A 17,863-nucleotide genomic window follows, 5' to 3' on the forward strand; every position below is an offset into this window, starting at 1 on the left:
AAGAATTGGAAATGAGTAACATCTGGATCCTACAGACACCTGTAGAGGACAATGCATATTGTTTTCTTTGCTTGTCTATGAAGCACTAGTTAAGAATCATATTAACATCTGAGAGTTTGCAAATACTTCCTCAGATACAGGCCCAGATCCAGAGTAAACCACTTGGGGGCTTCTGAAGTTAGTGAGGGGACTAGTAATTACAGCTCCTGCTGACACTGCGACTTTGCAGACAAGCAGTGTAATCAGAAATAGCAGAGGCTATATAGCTGACACAGTATCAGGTAAATATGTGACATAAAATATCAATTAATGCATTAAACTATAGGCAGGTGGCACCACAACACCAAATAAATGCTTAACTGGAATAGAAGTACATTCACTCAAGTAATGTAATCATTTTTGAGTAACAACTTGTACTTTGATTATAGCCATTTTCTGGCAATACTTCTATTCCACTACGTGTAGAGAAAAAATATTATGCATTTTAGTCAGCTCTATGTATTTGACATTGTAGTTAATTGCAGATTAATATTTTATAAAACATAATGGACTTCTAAAAAATGATGCATTTTTATAGATTAAAAATACCATGTATTGCTTGGTTATGGTCATGAGTGTCTGTGATCAAAATTAGGATCATAAAAGTTACAAACCTTTCTCAGCTCCACAGTCATTTCTCATGTTTTTGTATTTAAGTCTGCTTGAGATTGATCTAAAATGATTAAACACAGGCTTTCAGAAGCGTTTGACAAGCAGTAGCCTACATCTTCACAAATATCTAAATGCAGAGCTGACAGACTTCCCATTCCTGTGCTTTAATTGATATGCAGGCTCTGTTCATGAAGACAATGAAGTCTGCCCTGTTGTTGGCTGCTGAGAGTCACTCAGCGACCAGCAGAGGGCATCTCAAGTCCTGAAACGAGCACCAGCGAGCTCAGTACAATCCTTCACCAACATCATTCCTGTTGCTATACAACTGATTTATTCTTGATGCCACGGTCAGCCGGTCAAATCCACAGCAGACTGCGCCTTTTCCGTCCGCTGTCCACATCTGAATCAGGATACATGTCTTGTCGGGTTTGGAACAGTTTTTTTCCTCTTGGTCGGTTTTCTGTGTCTTTTCTGCCACTTAACCTAGATTTAACAATTTTCGACTCGGTGTTTAACATGTATTTTACAGTATCTCAAAACACGCGCTAAACAGTGTCATTCTCACGAGGCTAAAAGCTTGAGTGCGTCCATCCAAGGGCTTTGTAAGGTGGCGGTCTGTAATATGCGTTATCAAGGTGATGTTGTGCAGTAGCTTAAGAAACTAACACATAGGTGGATGCACACCTCCTGGAGCTACTCACATCTCCGACAGGTGTGCGGCCGTGCGCACAGCGGATCTGGCTGCGGCGCCAAGTGCGTATATTTTCCGTGCAGACAGGCGTCCTGGATGCGTGTCCAACTATTTGGACAGAACGCCGAGTGCGTCTAACATGTGGACCTGGGACGCATGCAACACAGAGCCCTAAACATGAGGAGGAGCCGACACCGCGCAAATATGGGTATGTACACAAGGTACTTATGGTCTGCCTTTCAAAGTCTTCAGTCGTTTGCCTAATTACAGTCCACTTAAAGCTAATGTTGCTGGTGTCTTTGCCCCCTGCGGTTAGTGAATGATGACTGCAGTTTGGGTGATCTGAAGGAGGTTCTTCTCTCCAGAACTATTTGAGGGATTATGCCTGATGCATGTGGTTATCAATCATCTTTCCATTGTCTGAAGAACATGACTTTGACAGTGATAATGAATGTAAGTGTGTGTGTGTGTGTGTGTGGGTGTAGATTTGCCATGAACACAGGGATGCAAATTAAGAAGGCTGCAAATAACCCCCTCTGTTAACAAATGTCTCAGAGCACGGGGTGGGTTATAATGTTTAGTTGCCTGATTCAATTTCATTTCTGTTCTACTTGATTCCGTTTTATTCTATTGAGGTCTGTGTACATTGGTTCTGATGGTTTATGCTCTTAAATGTACCACTTTTCTGTGTGTCTGCAGGACTTCTCCTGCTTTTGAGATGGCTCCTGGTCACACTGCTGGTGCCCGCCTTGCTGCTTGCTGCTCCAAGCGGCATCCGTGAGCGTCCCTGCCCCCAGAGCTGTAGATGTGATGGGAAAATAATATACTGCGAATCCAATGCCTTCCGTGACGTGCCGAACAATGTGTCTGTAGGCACGCAGGGCCTCTCCCTGCGTTACAACAGCCTGGCGAACCTCAGAGCACACCAGTTTGCAGGCCTGAGTCAACTGGTTTGGCTCTACCTCGACCACAATTACATCAATGCTGTGGATGGCCAGGCTTTCCATGGGATACGGAGGCTCAAAGAACTGATCCTCAGCTCGAATAAGATTACACAGCTAAAAAACAACACTTTTCACGACGTTCCGAATTTACGTAATCTTGACCTTTCCTACAATAAACTGCAGATTCTCCAGCCTAATCAGTTTGTGGGTCTACGGAAACTGCTCAGTTTACACTTGAGGTCAAACTCATTAAAAACTGTCCCGATGCGAGTTTTCCTTGACTGTCGCAACCTGGAGTTTCTCGACATTGGCTACAACAGGCTACGGAGCCTCACGCGTAATGCCTTTGCAGGACTCCTCAAGCTCATTGAGCTTCATCTGGAACACAATCAGTTCTCAAAGATAAACTTTGGCCATTTCCCCCGCCTGACTAACCTGAGGGCGCTCTATTTGCAATGGAACCGTATCAAACTGCTAACCCAGGGCCTGCCGTGGATGTGGACCTCCTTGCAAAAGCTGGACCTCTCGGGAAATGAGCTGCAATTGTTGGACCCGAGTACATTTCAATGCCTCCCTAATCTGCAGACTCTTAACCTGGACTCCAACAAACTCAGCAATGTGTCTCAGCAGACAGTGGAGGCTTGGATCTCCCTCACCACCATCAGTCTGGCTGGTAATCTGTGGTACTGTAACCCTAATTTATGTCCCCTGGTGGCCTGGCTCAAGGCCTTTAAGGGTAACAAGGAGTCCACTATGATTTGTGCTGGCCCCAAGGAGGCACAGGGAGAGAAAGTGACAGACGTGGTGGAGACTTATAACATCTGTACAGCAACACCGACACCTATCCCGTCAACAACATCACCCGTCACTTCTGCATTTCAGCCCGAGCGGCTGCCTGTTCCCACACAGTCTGTGGTGGATAAGAAGCTGATCTGGAACAGGACAGCCTCCCCTGCTCCTACCGAGGCCTCCCCCACAGTCCCTTTGGCAGACACTGAGTATGTGTCCTTCCACAAGATCATAGCTGGTAGCGTGGCCCTCCTCTTATCTGTGACTATAATTCTACTGGTTATCTATGTCTCATGGAAGCACTATCCCAGCAGCATCAAACAGCTTCAGCAGCGCTCAGCGGTTAAAAAGCGGCAGAAAAAGGCACGGGAGACTGAGCGCTCCCTTAATTCACCACTGCAAGAGTATTATGTGGACTACAAGCCGTCACACTCAGAGACTATGGATGTGCTGGTTAATGGGACTGGACCTTACACATACACCATCTCAGGCTCCAGGGAATGCGAGGTATGACCGTTGCCCTCCAAAAATCCATTTCCACTGCGAGGCATGAGAGGTAAATTTTCTAACAATCTGCGGAGAAAATGTTTTTTTTTTCTCCTCAGCTCTTGTCTGTTTTTGGATAAGGAAGTAACGGTCAGTGCATGGTGACTTGTTTTGCAATATGCTGGTTCGTTCATTTCCATATGACTACCCTGCTGTTGTTCTGAATCATGCCGTTTTATTGCTAAAATATGATTCCCATTAGCTGAAACTGCAGTGGCAGCTCCTCTCCCTGGAGAACGTATATACAGTCAGATCCATTAATGCATTATACACAAAGTAGGTTCATCTTTCATACCTGACATAAAATAGCTCATTGATGAATGTATTATCAGCCAGTCTGTTATTTATTCACAAACGGCTTGCTGTCCAGAATGGCAAAAATGTGTTAAATCAAGTCACTGTGCAGGTGGTCCTTTCCTATCCTGTGCGTTTGCTACAACCGCTGCAGTAGCAAATGCACAAGTTATGTGATTTTTAATATTTGTTTTTTTCTGTATTAAAAATGTAAATATTTACAATCATACCAGCTGATCATGTATCCCATTCTCCTTTTCTGCCTCTAGCAAGCACATAATTAAGATTTTACTCATTAGTTTAATTTACAAAGTTCACAAACAGTCACCGCAGGCTGGAGAACACTATAAAGGCCTGAAGCCATATAAAAGATTAATTAGCCATTTGGGCTCGATTTCTTTCTGGCTTTTGTCTACTGCTGCTGTAACAAACTGTATTTTGCCATTTTAGTTGGCTATTTGGCTCCACAAGCTGAATTTTTGTCCAAAGAGTTAAAATTGAAGTTCTCATCCTAAAGCCGGACTCTTTCACATGACTGACTTTGAACCACTGTACGGCACCGAGGGATTGAGACAGAACGCCTTGGCAAAAAGACTAATCAATTTGCTCATGCGTAATTGGGCACTGCTTTGCCCCCCCTAATGCTATGCATCTGTCTTCCTTTGTTCAGCAGAGTGGGTAGTATAGTTAAGTGTGATTAACAGGACATGTTGTGTTGGGAAAGATGTTGTGTCACTGGAATCTTAGCTGCACCTTTTGACAGACTAACCAGACGTGCTGAGGAGTACAGGAGACAACTTTTTTCTCCATTGAATCTGTCAGTGCCCCTCAGAGACAAAGTTTTATCTCACACTGCCACACAGCTCATTTCCTATTTTCCACGTGGACTTTATAAATCATTTTATAATATAATGTTTTAAGCCAGTGGAATGTACTGTAGCACCACTTACATTCTTGCTGTGTCCTTTACTAAAGTCACTGGAGAGGCTAGCACAAATGTGTTTCATTGTTTTCAGTAATGTCACACACTACGAGGTACACAGGTAGCTAAATCAGCGCTTTGTCAGATTATCTGTGGCGGAGCATTTCTCAAACGCAAGGGAAGCTTGAGGTGAGATGGTCGGCTTATCAATCTTGTAGCTTTCATGTGAGAATGTGGCATGGGAGCATTAAATGGCAGACCTAATGGGGCTTCTGCTAGCTAGAATAACTAATAGCCCATCAGAGGTAAGGAGCCGAGACTTCCCTCAGCTTTGTTATTCCTTGCCCTCTACAGCTCAAGGGAGCAGCCTGAGTAGCTAAAAATGTAATGGGATTTTTTTTCTATGTGTGTGTGTGTGTGTGTGTGTGTGTGTGGTGTGTGTGTGTGTTTCACATTTTGTGCCAAAAACTGCAATGCAAAGTAAGAACACAGCACAGCAGGGGACTTTCAAAACCACTACCAGATTTTTATGCATGTTTAAGTTCAAGTGGTGCATTTTGCGTTACACTTAACAAACTGTTTCAGACTTTATTTGATCTAAAACAGTATCATGTTCATTAGCCACTTGCATCAGAATTGTGAAAAGTGTAGGTTGTAGCACAAGAAGCCCATGATGTGCAGTGATAGCGTCTAGGGCTCAATCTCACCTGACACATGAGAAGGCTGCTCACTTTTATTGGAGGGCACACAGTGGAGAGTGTCAAGAGAGAGTGATTTTCCACAGTCAGAAGCATATTGCAAATGCCCCAACCCAGTCAGCCCCTTGCACCGTATTTTAGCTATCCCAAAGAGCAATCACTTAAGCTATTAGCTGCATTTTAAATTAAGAGAAAGAGTTTTGTAATTGAACCCTGTTATCTTCTACACATGCTCAGACCAACATACTCAGAGTAAATTTGTTTCTATAGATTTCCTCCAGCACAGCTCAGCAGGTTGGCTTCGACACTGCAAACTGAGCTCAGCTAGTGTGAATTTTGATGAACACTTTGAACTACGCCGTTCCATGGTCTTCCTGTGGCACATTATTTTAAAAAAGCCCTCTCTCCCAAGTATGCCATCCACTACTGTGCTCACAGAGCAGCTGCAGTGGTTGATGTCCACACACAGAGCATCCCCTGCAAAGTTAGTTCAGAAAATATTAAGGTGAAAATCCCACCGACTCAGCCAAAGGCAATTCTTGTACTCGGGCAGAATTTGCAAGCATTAATAAGGGAAGGAGATTCTGCTCACAGATAATTAAAGTTGGCTGTGAGAGGGCAAATGAAGTGAGGAGAAAGGAAGGTGTGCCACTGTTGATGCATCTAACTGACTGATACTAGTCTAAAAGACTAGACTCAAAATAATTAAAATTGCTAACTAATTTTTCAAGCTGACAGGTCAGAAGCATTGTAATCTTACATTACCTCATTTAGCTGACGCTTTTATCCAAAGCGACTTACAATTGATTTATATGTCAGAGGTCGCACGCCTCTGGAGCAACAAGGGGTTAAGTGTCTTGCTCAGGGACACATTGGAGGATGTGTCACAGTGGATGAACACATTGGAGGATGAACCCAGTTCTCTCGCACAAGAGGCATGTGTTTTATCCACTGCTCCATCACCACCCAATGTTAACACTTGCAACCTAGTTTTTAAATTAACAATTAGCAATTAATTTAGGCCAGCACAAGCCGTAATCATGCATTAAGTTGTTCTCATTTTTCCCTGCATTTGCACACAGGAATGTGGCACCCTGTGTCTCTCTCCTGGTTATATCAAAATGTCAAGAATATGAAACAAAGATGATGAGTGATCAAAATATTCTGCCTGAGCTTGCCAATATGGGAGCCTGCCTTCTGTGCGTAAATGCACAGAAGGCAGGCTCCCATCATGTGAAAAGAATTTGAGAGTTTTCAATATTTGTTGTTTACTTTCCAAATTAAGGTTAGCCACATGAGTAAATTGGCCTCTAAAAAAGGAAGAGTCATTTTTGAACACATCAGTTTGTACGTATGCTGCGGGACAGCACACATTGGGGTAACTTTTCAACACAACATGAAAAGTAACACAAATACCATTTGACAAATGACATGTGATGTGTGTTTTTAGTTATTCCATTAAAAAAGCTGGTAACATTTTTTTATCATTAATTTTCATCTGGCTTTTGTCACTTCTCGTTTGGTGGAATTGAAAATGCAAGACTGGATGGCAATGATCCATGGGTCCGCAGAAGTAGACTACTTAGCTTTAGGGATGCACCTGATTTGATGATCTAGTACTGATATTGGTCCGATACTGATTCAAATAGCTGGATATGGTATCTGTGACAAGGTGGCCGATTTATAAGCCAGTTTTACTCAAATCAATTTCGCACGTACTACGCAATGCTTCAGCAGTGGGCTGGTAGAAAGAGACCTAACATAGCATTTTGTTTTACAAAATTAGGAAGCAATGTTTAAGTCAAGCCTGATGTTGCCTTACAGATAAAATAATGATTCCTAGTCTCTTCCACACAGTGAGGAATTCAGCATAATGGGTATTCAGCATCAGCCAATATCCAAAGCCCAGGTATTCGTGTTGGTATCGGGACTAAAAAAGTTGGATCGGTGCTTCCCTATTTAGCTTTTATCTTACCCGAGAACTTCTTTTGGTCAACTTTATTCTAACTCAACTGCAGCTAAATGCAAGAAGACACAGCCCTTTAAGTGAAGTGGCTGTAATGGCTGTTACATAATTTTTTAGTGTCGTGGATCACTTATCATTTTGTAAGTGGCATGAAAAAAATTACATCACAGTGGCTTTGATAGGTGCTTTTACACTGGGAACCTGTTGGAGGATAACACATGTGACTCTTTTTCTAATGCAGGTTTCAAATTCATAATTTTTCAGCAGACAAGCCAAATAAATTGCTCAGGACAGCGTCAGGCTTTTAATGTAGCGGTTAAAAGGAATAGTGTGACATTTTGGGAAATATACTTATCACGAATGCGAAAAAAGTGTTTGTGTTTTACTCAATAGAAACTCAAAACTAACTCTGTTCTAGACTCAAAGTCTGTCTTTGACATATTTAAACTATAAAATGTATCCAAAACACACATAGCTGAAATTACACAGTACCCTTCACTCTAGACAAGGCTGTGATTTCATGCAGAGTTAAAACGTTGCAGTGGGATTCATTTGCACAAATGCACATAATCAGACCTCAGACCTATCTGTGGTGTTAAGAACCTCTCAGGCTGCTATGTGCGTGGGGTGAGATCTCCCTCAAATAAACATACTCTGCCATATGTATGATTCTGTCTTTTGACAGATGTTCCTCTTGGAGGTGTGATGTCTGCTCTGCTGAGGAGGTGGAATACATTTAACAAACTTAGCAGCACGGAGAGGCAACACCAGATCTGTGCAATAATAGCCTGTAATCTAACACGGCTTGTTAAAATGAATATGGCAATTCTGTTGTTTCATAATGATTAATCTTCATTTCATGATTGTATTTTTCACATTATGATGTACTAATAGCACACGCCCCAGCCTGCTAATAGCTTAATCTGGCACAGGCGGAAAACATGATGTTCTTCCTCCACGCTTCAACACAGACAATATTGAATTTCACTCTGGGCTCGATGTACTTATTTACAGAACATATACGATGAACTGCTGTTTGTGTCTCTGACTGATCATTACAGATTCTCACAGGAGCCTAAAGCCAGACAAGTTATAGTCGCAGATAGATCACTCAGAAAACATTTTTCTGCTGAGGAAAAAGAAATGAAAGTCATCGCTTAGTTGACCTCCAAACCTCCATTTTAAATTGAGGTCAGCATTGATTGACAACATCATTAACTTCGATATGCACTTGATATAACACAATGCCCTAGTCCTTCACTTAAGCCCAAGATCAAATCATCTTATCTGTTATAAACAAATCAGGTGAGTCGGTACATGTTAGCACTATACTGAACAATATATCGTAACATAAGAACTCTGGAAATTATGAAAGATAATTTTTACCCAAACTAATTTGTGTAGAAATGAAAAAGACCATGGAGATAATTCAAACTAATTCATCCTTTCCCATCACACAATCTCCAGTGGTCCTCCCCTCCTGCAGCCACACATAAACCATGATGAATATTTAATGTGATATTAAACTTCTCTTCTCTTTTGTGTTCAAGGCCATTTTGCTCAGACAATGGTGAATTGACTAAAAGCTATTTTGTGTTAATTAGAAGTATATTATGATGGAAACCCTTTCTGATATTAAAATCTCACATTCCAGTCAATGAAAACAGCTGATGTCAGTAATCAACTGGATGCAATACTGTGTTGAGCAACAACATTAAAACAAGACTATAGCGATGCTAGCAGCCCTGAGAGGCTGTACTTATGAGCACAGTGGTACTTCGAGCTAAATGCTAACATGCTCATAATGACCATGCTAACTTGTTGATGTTTAGCAGGTGTAATGTTTACTAGGGCTGTGTCACCTACTACTCACTATATAGTGGACTACATAGTGTGCTGTCCAAATGTATAGAGTGAATTATTATACCCTATATAGTCCACTCAAAGTATCCCAGAATGCATTTTGAAAAGTAGTGTGCAACCGATGGTCATTAACCAAGCCCTACATAACATACATACCAACAAAGAGTCCACCAACCGATTGTCCGACAGCAATGACGTAATTAACGGCACTGAGATAATGATTGGAGTAGTGTCCAAAAGTGTTTTCATTTTGCGAGTGAGCTCACTATATAGTCCTCTACATACAATTCACAACATAGTGGGTAGGCGGTAGTGAATGAATGGTGATTTCAGACACAGCCTAGGTTCACCATCTTAGTTTAGCTTGTTAGCATGCTAACACTTGCTAATTAGCACTGAACACAGAGTACACCTAAGGCCGATGTGAATGTCATTCATTTTGCAAGTATTTAGTCAGATGATCATCAACAATATTAGGATTCATCTTCTGAATGACACACTTTCATGGCGATTCCTCCAGTAGTTAAGATATTTCAGTCTGTACCAAAACGGTGAACTGACCGACCAACAGACAGACAATGCCATCCATACAGTCAGGTCGCTAGCAAGGCTAAAAAAAAAGTCCTCGAAGTAACTGCCCCCCAGTGTCAGTACCTCCAAAACCATTATAAACTGTAAAAATGCTCAAATGAACTGTTTTCTGATCTTACACAGTTATGGTTAATTTGCGGTTAGGTTTAGAAACAAAAACAACTTAGTTAAAGTTACAGTCATGGTTACAGAAATAACTAGTTGGTCAAGGTCGGGAACGGGGTCTCGTGTTAAAGTCAGATGTTTTATAGACCCAACAACCAGGACCTCTTCTACTGAGTTGGTGGCTCTATAACAATGTCCCTCTATGTCCTCCTTTGCTTCTTACGAACAACAGTCATAATTCCTACAGCCACTACACTTGCTTGAAACACAAGTCGTTGGACTTTTGCTAAAACAACTGATGCTGTTGTTTTTCTTGGGAAGGCAGTCTTTAAAAAAAATGTGAAGTCTAAAGTCTCCATCAATTTTCAGTCTTATCTGAGCAATTAATAAAAATGCCTCAAAGCAAGTACTTTTAGTGCAAGCAATTTTAGTGTTGTGCTATAGCAGGAGGCTTTTCTGGACTGATTTTGTTGTTTGAAGACGTAATGTCTCATCCCCTGCAACATTTCCTGTTACTGGAGGGGTGAACATCTAGTTTTGGTGTCAGACACTCTGAAAGATTCACTCACAATATTACACAGGCTTTCAACAATCCATCATAAAAGGAGAAATGCATTATAGAAGAAGCACAGAAACCAATTTCTCCACTGACAGCGGCCTCAACAGACCACAATGCAATGCAGCTTCATTATATATATGCTGTGGTTTGAGTGAGGGGTGTGACTCTTACTATATGCTGCCGCACAATACTATATCTGCCAGCACTTATAGCCAAATGCAACAAGCTCGCCCCTCACTCTCTGGCAGTTGTCGAAAGGCATTTAGGGAAAAGCAGGAAATCACTAACTGAAGTTGAAGCAGATGTGGTGAGTTGGTACCCAAAAAATAATTTATGTCACCTCAATGCTAAATTACTCCTGGCATACACTGAGCTTCACAGATTGATGATACATAACAGTGTAAGTGTATCCAAGGGTGGATTTTCCATTAAGTCTTCAGTCTGAGTTAGGGTCGAGGAACAAAAGAACTATTTCAATTGTCGGGGAGTCCGGACGAATGTTTCCTTTTTAAAAAAGTATTTGCAGAAATCCATAAATTTCTAATGATTTCCCAAATCATGTAAATCCGGTATCGAGTGTCCTATTATTATGGCATATCTATCAATCAGTAATCACATGCCCTGGATTCCCTTAGTTTAAGCTTCTGCTCACTCAATCAGTGACACTTCTGCTGTAATGGGATTTGACAGCTTATCTAGCACTTTATGAAAAGTCGAGCACCACAGACAGAATGAGTAATATAACATCAAAATATTAGACGTAACATGTTATGCTATTTTATGGTCACAGCAACCACGTTGCGTTTTCAACTCAGCTTGAAGCAGTAGCTGCCTATTTAGCTGTTCATTTTATTATGATTCATTTAATTAGGGTTATTAAGATAATTTGACTGAGATGCTGATGTTCTGCCTATTGTGTCACTTTCATTCACTGTAAAAGAACTTGAAAGTGATACTTAAAAGAGAATGAAGTGTTGACTTGGCACATTACCACATGTCCTGGTAAGTTGGTGGATTGCAGTTTGTATCTCCACTCTCCCATGCATGTAGACAGGGCAGTTTCTTTTATCTTTTTCCACTGGGAAAGATTTTGATGTAACGTTAAAGTGTACCTCGAGAATAGTATTGTGAATTCCCCAGAAACTAAAACCTCTTCATGTAGCTACGCCGTCTCAGTCTGTCTGATAGGACAAAATGGTGAGTCAGTCAGCACTTAAAATGAGAATGATGCAGCATCTCTGCCAACTACTTCTCTTATGGGGTGATTGTGAAATGCCTGTCAGGCAGCTACATGTGTGTGGGGGGAGATTTCCCCAGAATAAGCATAAGCTGGCACATTTCTGTTACCTACTATTTGGCAGTGTTCTTACTTTTGTGGGGTATACTCAGGCACTGCTGACACAAAACAGATATTTGAAACGAGACAAGAAACTGTTAAACAAGACTAAGAGTCTTGTGTGAGGCTGTATTTAGGCACAGTGGTGCTTTGAGCTAAAAATCTAAGGTCAGCATGCTAACATTCTCACAATAAGTATCTGTCCACCTGTTTTTATGCACATATTCAATTTGCACATAAAAACCCCTAAAAAATATAAAATAAATGTTTTTGTGCTTGGCTGAGATGGAAAGGGGATTGTGTAAAAGTAAAATGCAACAATGTGCAATGGTAACAGACACAAATAACTGAAGCTTCTGCTCCACCGAAGAGACGAAAAATGATGGCAGATGAAAACATCAGATCTGTGTGGAGCGCTGAGGAGACTGTAACCTTCCTCAAAATAATACATGAAACAAGCATAAATGCCATTTTTTGTTTATGTCTTCTTCTGCAATGGTTTAATGGCACTTGACTGGAGAATTGGCTCCACCAACTGCCAAGACCAACTTATCTCTAACTCCTAATATTCGCATGAACATGGCTGTTTCCTTTGGTCGATTTTCTTGATTTTCTTTTTTCATTTGGATGGAAACTTGACCAATGACAATGCTGACGTTTTGCTGTGAATTTAGGTTGTAATGTCACAGTCATGAGTTAACTGGGTGTCGGGGAGCTGCATCTTAGTATAACTTGTATAGCGCTCGGGTGTTGGTAAAGCAGTAGTTTGGTTGTTGGTCTGTTGATGTTGTTGGTCTGATGTTTGCTGTATGACACACTATGAATTTCCGAAAGGACTAATAAATATCTATCATCTGTCAACTTACACAGCAGATCCCGTTACCGGGGTTTAAAGGGTAAAATATGAAATAAAAACAGGATAAAATTAATTTTAAAGAGTTAAATAGGAAATAGAAACAGGGTTAAACAGTCACAGTTCAGTGTACAATATTGATCTACAGCCTTACATTTGATTTAATTAAAGGCAGTAGTAAAAAGAAAATTTTTCAGTCTTGATTTAACAGAACTGAGAGTTTCAGCAGACATGCGGTTTTCTGGGTGTTTCCAAACGCTGCTTCTCCTTGTTTAGTTTTTTAGTCTGGATGGTTCATAATGAAGCAGAAGATCAGAAATGTATTTGGCCCTAAACCATTTAGTGCTTTATAAACCAACCGCTGGATTTTGAAATCAATTATTTGACAGACAGGAAGCCAGTGTAAAGACCTCAGAACTGGAGTGATGTGATCCACTTTTTTGGTCTTAGTGAGGACTCGAGCAGCAGCGTTCTGTATCAGCTGCAGCTGTCTGATGGATTTTTTAGGGAGTCCTGTAAAGACACCGATTTCTGGCCTGGTTTGTGATTCTTAACATTACCGATTGAAGCTGAGCACTGACTTTCAATCGTTCTTTCTTGGCTCCAAAAACAATAACTTCACATTTATCTTTGTTTAATTGAACTGTTTAAAGATTCTGGCTCATCCAATTCACACAGTCACTCAGCGCTTGTATGGGATCAAAGTCACCTGGTGATATGTAAATTTGTGTGTGTCATCTGCATAATTATGGTAACATATTTTGTTGTTTTTCATAATCTGAGCCAGTGGAAGCATGTAGATGTTAAACAGAAGAGGCCCCAGAATGGAGCCATGGGGAACTCCACATGTCATTTTTCTTAGCTCAGATGTGTAACAACCTACAGACACAAAGTTGTCCCTGTCCTAGGATTCAAACCAGTTTAGCACTGTGCCAGAAAGTCCCACCCACTGTTGGCAGAATATCAAGGCATCAAGTAGGCATTAGATCAAAAGTGAGAAGGATCACCAGAATCAGAAGAATTCCTCTTCCGTGTACTGTGGATATTTGTCCCTTATTGAATATTTGGTGGCATATAATTTGTTGTGACATGTTTTGTGCACAGGTAGTAGGAGAGGAGGGATTCATCTCTCCCTTGTGCCAATGTATATAGGTCAGCCCTTTGTTCCAGCTGCATATTTTACTTGCCCCATCTGAAAGGCATGTAATACATTCTGATCAGCGGGGTGTTTCAGCATTCAAAATTTAAAATACTTTCAAAATTTGAGTGAGTAGGAATCAGACAAACCTAAAATTCCACCCCATGCGGGTCAAAATAATAGTAAATTTGGTCATTCAGAGAAAACAAAAACAACACTATCTACACTACACAGTATGTGAGGCAGATCATCCTGTTAGGATTATATGTGCTCTGACTGAGTAGAATTTAAACAGACCTCAGCTGATTTCAGGCTTTCTTCCCATTCAGTACTCAATTCCCCAGGTACCCTACCTCCATGTTTTAGTGCCATGTTGTTTTCTCCATCATCCTCTTCCAGCCATGTTTACTCAGTCACTGAAAAAATAAACAGGCCAACAAACCAGGTAACCTGCAGTAGGTAGACAAACAGACAGAATCGAGAAGACAGCAACTGATACCAGCAGAATTTCGAGCTTGATGCTTTTCTTGATATTACTTTAGAGGACATTTGGTATTTTTTGGTCAGGAAGAAGAAATCTGTAGGGATGTAAGTGCAGGACATTCTGCAGGAAAACATAACAAAAAACTACTGAAATTAACACACAATTAGCCAATTATTTTGGAGATGAGCAAATGTCTCTCTTGGCATAATACTCTGCCATCAAATTAACTTGCGAATGATATATTCAGATAGAAATTCTGTTTTGGTTTTAATGTTGGTAGATGGGCAAGATTACTGAGAGCCGGTGTTATGGATTAACTTGGTTATGCGGAGAAATGATCATTTATGTATGTCATCCATTTTTCTTTCCCATCAACATGATGCAGTGGATAAAATCCAGTTTTTGTCAAATGAGCCACACTTAAACAGAAATGCTGAAAGATGTTATCACTCACATACATTTTTAAATGTCACATTTTGTAAAGTGAACCTAGAGAGTTGATGCCGTACCACCAGGTAGCAGCTGTAGGGTGTTTCCGCACCTAACTGGTCTGGTCCTGTTTTGAACTGGTGTGTCTGCCTGGTTAGTGTGGTTCGTTTGGGCAGGTGTGAAAGCTGTCAATCACACTCTGGTGCAGATGATGTAATCGGACCAAGCCCGCTTTAAAAGGAGGCCCTTGGTCCGCCTCCAAGCAAACTCTGGCACTGTTTGTCACTATTTAAAATAAGCAATCAATTTGAAGTCTAATAATACTAAACGCTGATTTCTTTTCTTTTTTGAGTTACCGGTCAGTCATAAAGCACATCCTGTGTACTACATTACTGCACATTGCACATTTTTTTTAAGCCAACCCAAATTCTATTGCTTAACCCCACCTCTCCATCAACAAGATCTCCAAACTTAACAAAATACATTTTGTTTGTCATTGCTTTTCATTGTTTTCTAATCAGTTATGCATAAGTTGTCAGGGCCTCCCAAAACAGTCACAGTAACTGTTATAATGGTTATGTGTCTGTGTAAATCACATTAATGTTATGGCAGACTTGGTGACTGGACTCAAAAGCAGACTCAAAGCACGTTCAAATCCAGGAATTTTAAGTTTATTGAAAAGGGTTGCAAGAGCAGAGCAGAGGGCAGACCAGGGAACAGAGACCAGCGAGTGAGTTTCCAGGCAGGCAGTGAGCGGAGCGTGACAGACGGCAGAACCTCCAGGCAGGCAGTGATCCTGTGCACAGAGAGACAAGGTAAGTGATCTCAAAAGAAACAAACAAAAGAATATATAACACAAAACTAGTTGGCCACAGCGCAAATACCACTGAGTTAAGCTGACAATCTGGCGACAAGTGAGGTGAAGAACCGGGTTGATATGCTGCAGAGTCTTGATTAGTGGAATGTGGATCAGGTGTGCAGGTGGAGAGCCAGGCCCAGAATGAGAAGCCACGCCCTGACAGGCACACAGACATCACAGAAAGACAGACAGGGAGACCAACAGGAGACACTGGGAGGGAGGAGAACATAAACACAAAGGGTAGGGGAGGAGAACTGCAGACTCATAACAATTAAAATATTTTACTGGGCTCCCTGTCCTGGTCTGGTCAGCATTCATAGTTCTCTTAAAAATGGAAGAGCTGGAAGCCACTCCAAACACTAGGCAGTTGCACCTGAGCAAACCCTTGAATGTGTTTATGGTAACATATTCTTTTGAGTCCTCATCCAGTAACATTTGCTGGTAGGCATGGCTCATATCCAGCTTTGTAAATGTCAAGTGTCAATTTCAGTGCAAGAAAGATCATGGTTTGGGTTCAAATAACAGTGGTGAAAATAATAACTTCTTGTTTAAGGGTAGGGAACGATTGTGGTCATGTTTTAAAAATAAAAACCATCAGAAGTCACATAGTAGCTGGAGGTTTGTGTCAGATAAAAGTAAACAAAGGTTGATTTTAGGCAGTTTAACAAGTGATTGATGCAGCTGTCGTTCTTGCATGGATCCCATATATTCTGATGTTTGTGTATAATTTGATCTAATTCTCATTTAACAAAAAGACTGAAAACACAAGAGACTAAAGTGCAGGGATATTGCATGTTCTGCAGAGCATTCCTCCACCAGATAAATCTGTGGGTGAGATTATCTTTGGAACCAGGAGGAGAGGCATTTCATCAATTGGAGATCAGGACTTTTTATTGATCTCACAGCCCATGCATGTTTGACATCACTGAAACCTCCATGTTTTTGGTGACTCTTGGATCTTAGTCAGTCCCCATTTCCATAGAGCACACAGGTGTGAGCTCGCTGCAGTGACAGAACTGAGAGGTCATGTGCTTCTTTTGCTCCAGAGGTCGTTATTCTACTTTTTTCCACCCACTTGTCAAACTGTTTTTTTTGTAATAGTTTAACCATACTGCACAGACACTGTTCTCAGATGCAGTAGATTTTTAGCCTTTTTTCTTTTGTGTTTTGTTCTTCTTTTGACCCAAACCTGATTATGTGGTATACTGTCAAAGCAAATCAAACCAATTGAAAATGTAGCTTTCTGCATTAAATCTGCTTAATTCAGACTGTAGTGTCTGGCTAAAATATTATAGAATCAATGATGGAAGCTATTTTCCCCTGCAGAGCATTTTATTGCCCACAATGCATTTTTAGTGGTGGTGTTTTTCCAACCACATTTAGTCTGTTACAGCAATACAGCAGTACACTTTATATAATATCTCTTTTTGCTCTGTCTTGACAATGGGTGTCACAACACACTTGAAATAGCCGAGAAAGGGGCTTCATGCATTCAGATGTCTCGAGTGAGCAGAAAACAAGACTGCCGATGTGAATCGTCATGAGCAGCAGCATTTAGCTCAGTCTGCATCACGTCAACCCACAAGTCAGAGAGATGCTCCTTCACACATACTTCTGCAGTCATGCATGGCTCGATTTTCTCTGTACAGCTTACTCACACACACCCACCCACACCCACAGACTCACTGACTCTTAACATTCATTACTAAAGACTTGTGTGAAGGGAACATGTGTGGCAGTTACGGCCGAGAGCAAAGTGATTAAAGCAAGTTTTTTTTTCTTTCATTGTGGAAATTATGAATAAATCCATCAACATATACTGTTTGTCTGCAATTTAAGAGTCAGGCGGTTGGCAGTGGCTTTTTCCAATTCAGTGACAATTACCACAACAGACACTGGAAACTTATGACAAGGCCCTAAAGCAGCCCCTAAAGCTTGTGTGTTTGCAAACGGGCTCGCTGACACCCCATCATGTTCCTGTTAATGTACTTGAAAGATGCTGAAAGGAGAGATTTTTCAGTCTCATGAATTTCTCTCTTGGTTAACTGTGTATTTATATATTACTACTGGTTACACTCACATTAAGGCTTTTCCTAGTCAGTTATGAAAGCTCCAGCAAGATTACAATAAATGCAGCAAGGGCCA

General features: G+C 41.0%; 1 protein-coding gene across 2 annotated transcripts in view; it reads left to right on the top strand.

Moving 5' to 3' along the window:
- Window positions 1-695: 695 nt before the first annotated feature.
- Window positions 696-17,863, top strand: part of LOC119892381 (leucine-rich repeat transmembrane neuronal protein 4) — a 44,510-nt gene continuing 27,342 nt past the window's right edge. Inside the window, exons 1-2 of one of the 2 annotated variants that reach the window (XM_038704584.1) lie at window positions 696-1,550; window positions 2,042-3,582. In XM_038704584.1, coding sequence (XP_038560512.1) covers window positions 1,499-1,550; window positions 2,042-3,582 — 1,593 coding nt within the window. In that variant the 5' untranslated portion in view covers window positions 696-1,498. Of the gene's footprint in view, window positions 1,551-2,041; window positions 3,632-17,863 lie in introns of both variants that reach the window. The other variant, XM_038704585.1, reaches the window with a different exon arrangement.

This window comes from Micropterus salmoides, unplaced genomic scaffold (assembly GCF_014851395.1).
Source record: "Micropterus salmoides isolate LMB-PRFRI ecotype aquatic unplaced genomic scaffold, ASM1485139v1 Ms_hic_scaffold_7, whole genome shotgun sequence".
Taxonomy (NCBI): domain Eukaryota; kingdom Metazoa; phylum Chordata; class Actinopteri; order Centrarchiformes; family Centrarchidae; genus Micropterus; species Micropterus salmoides.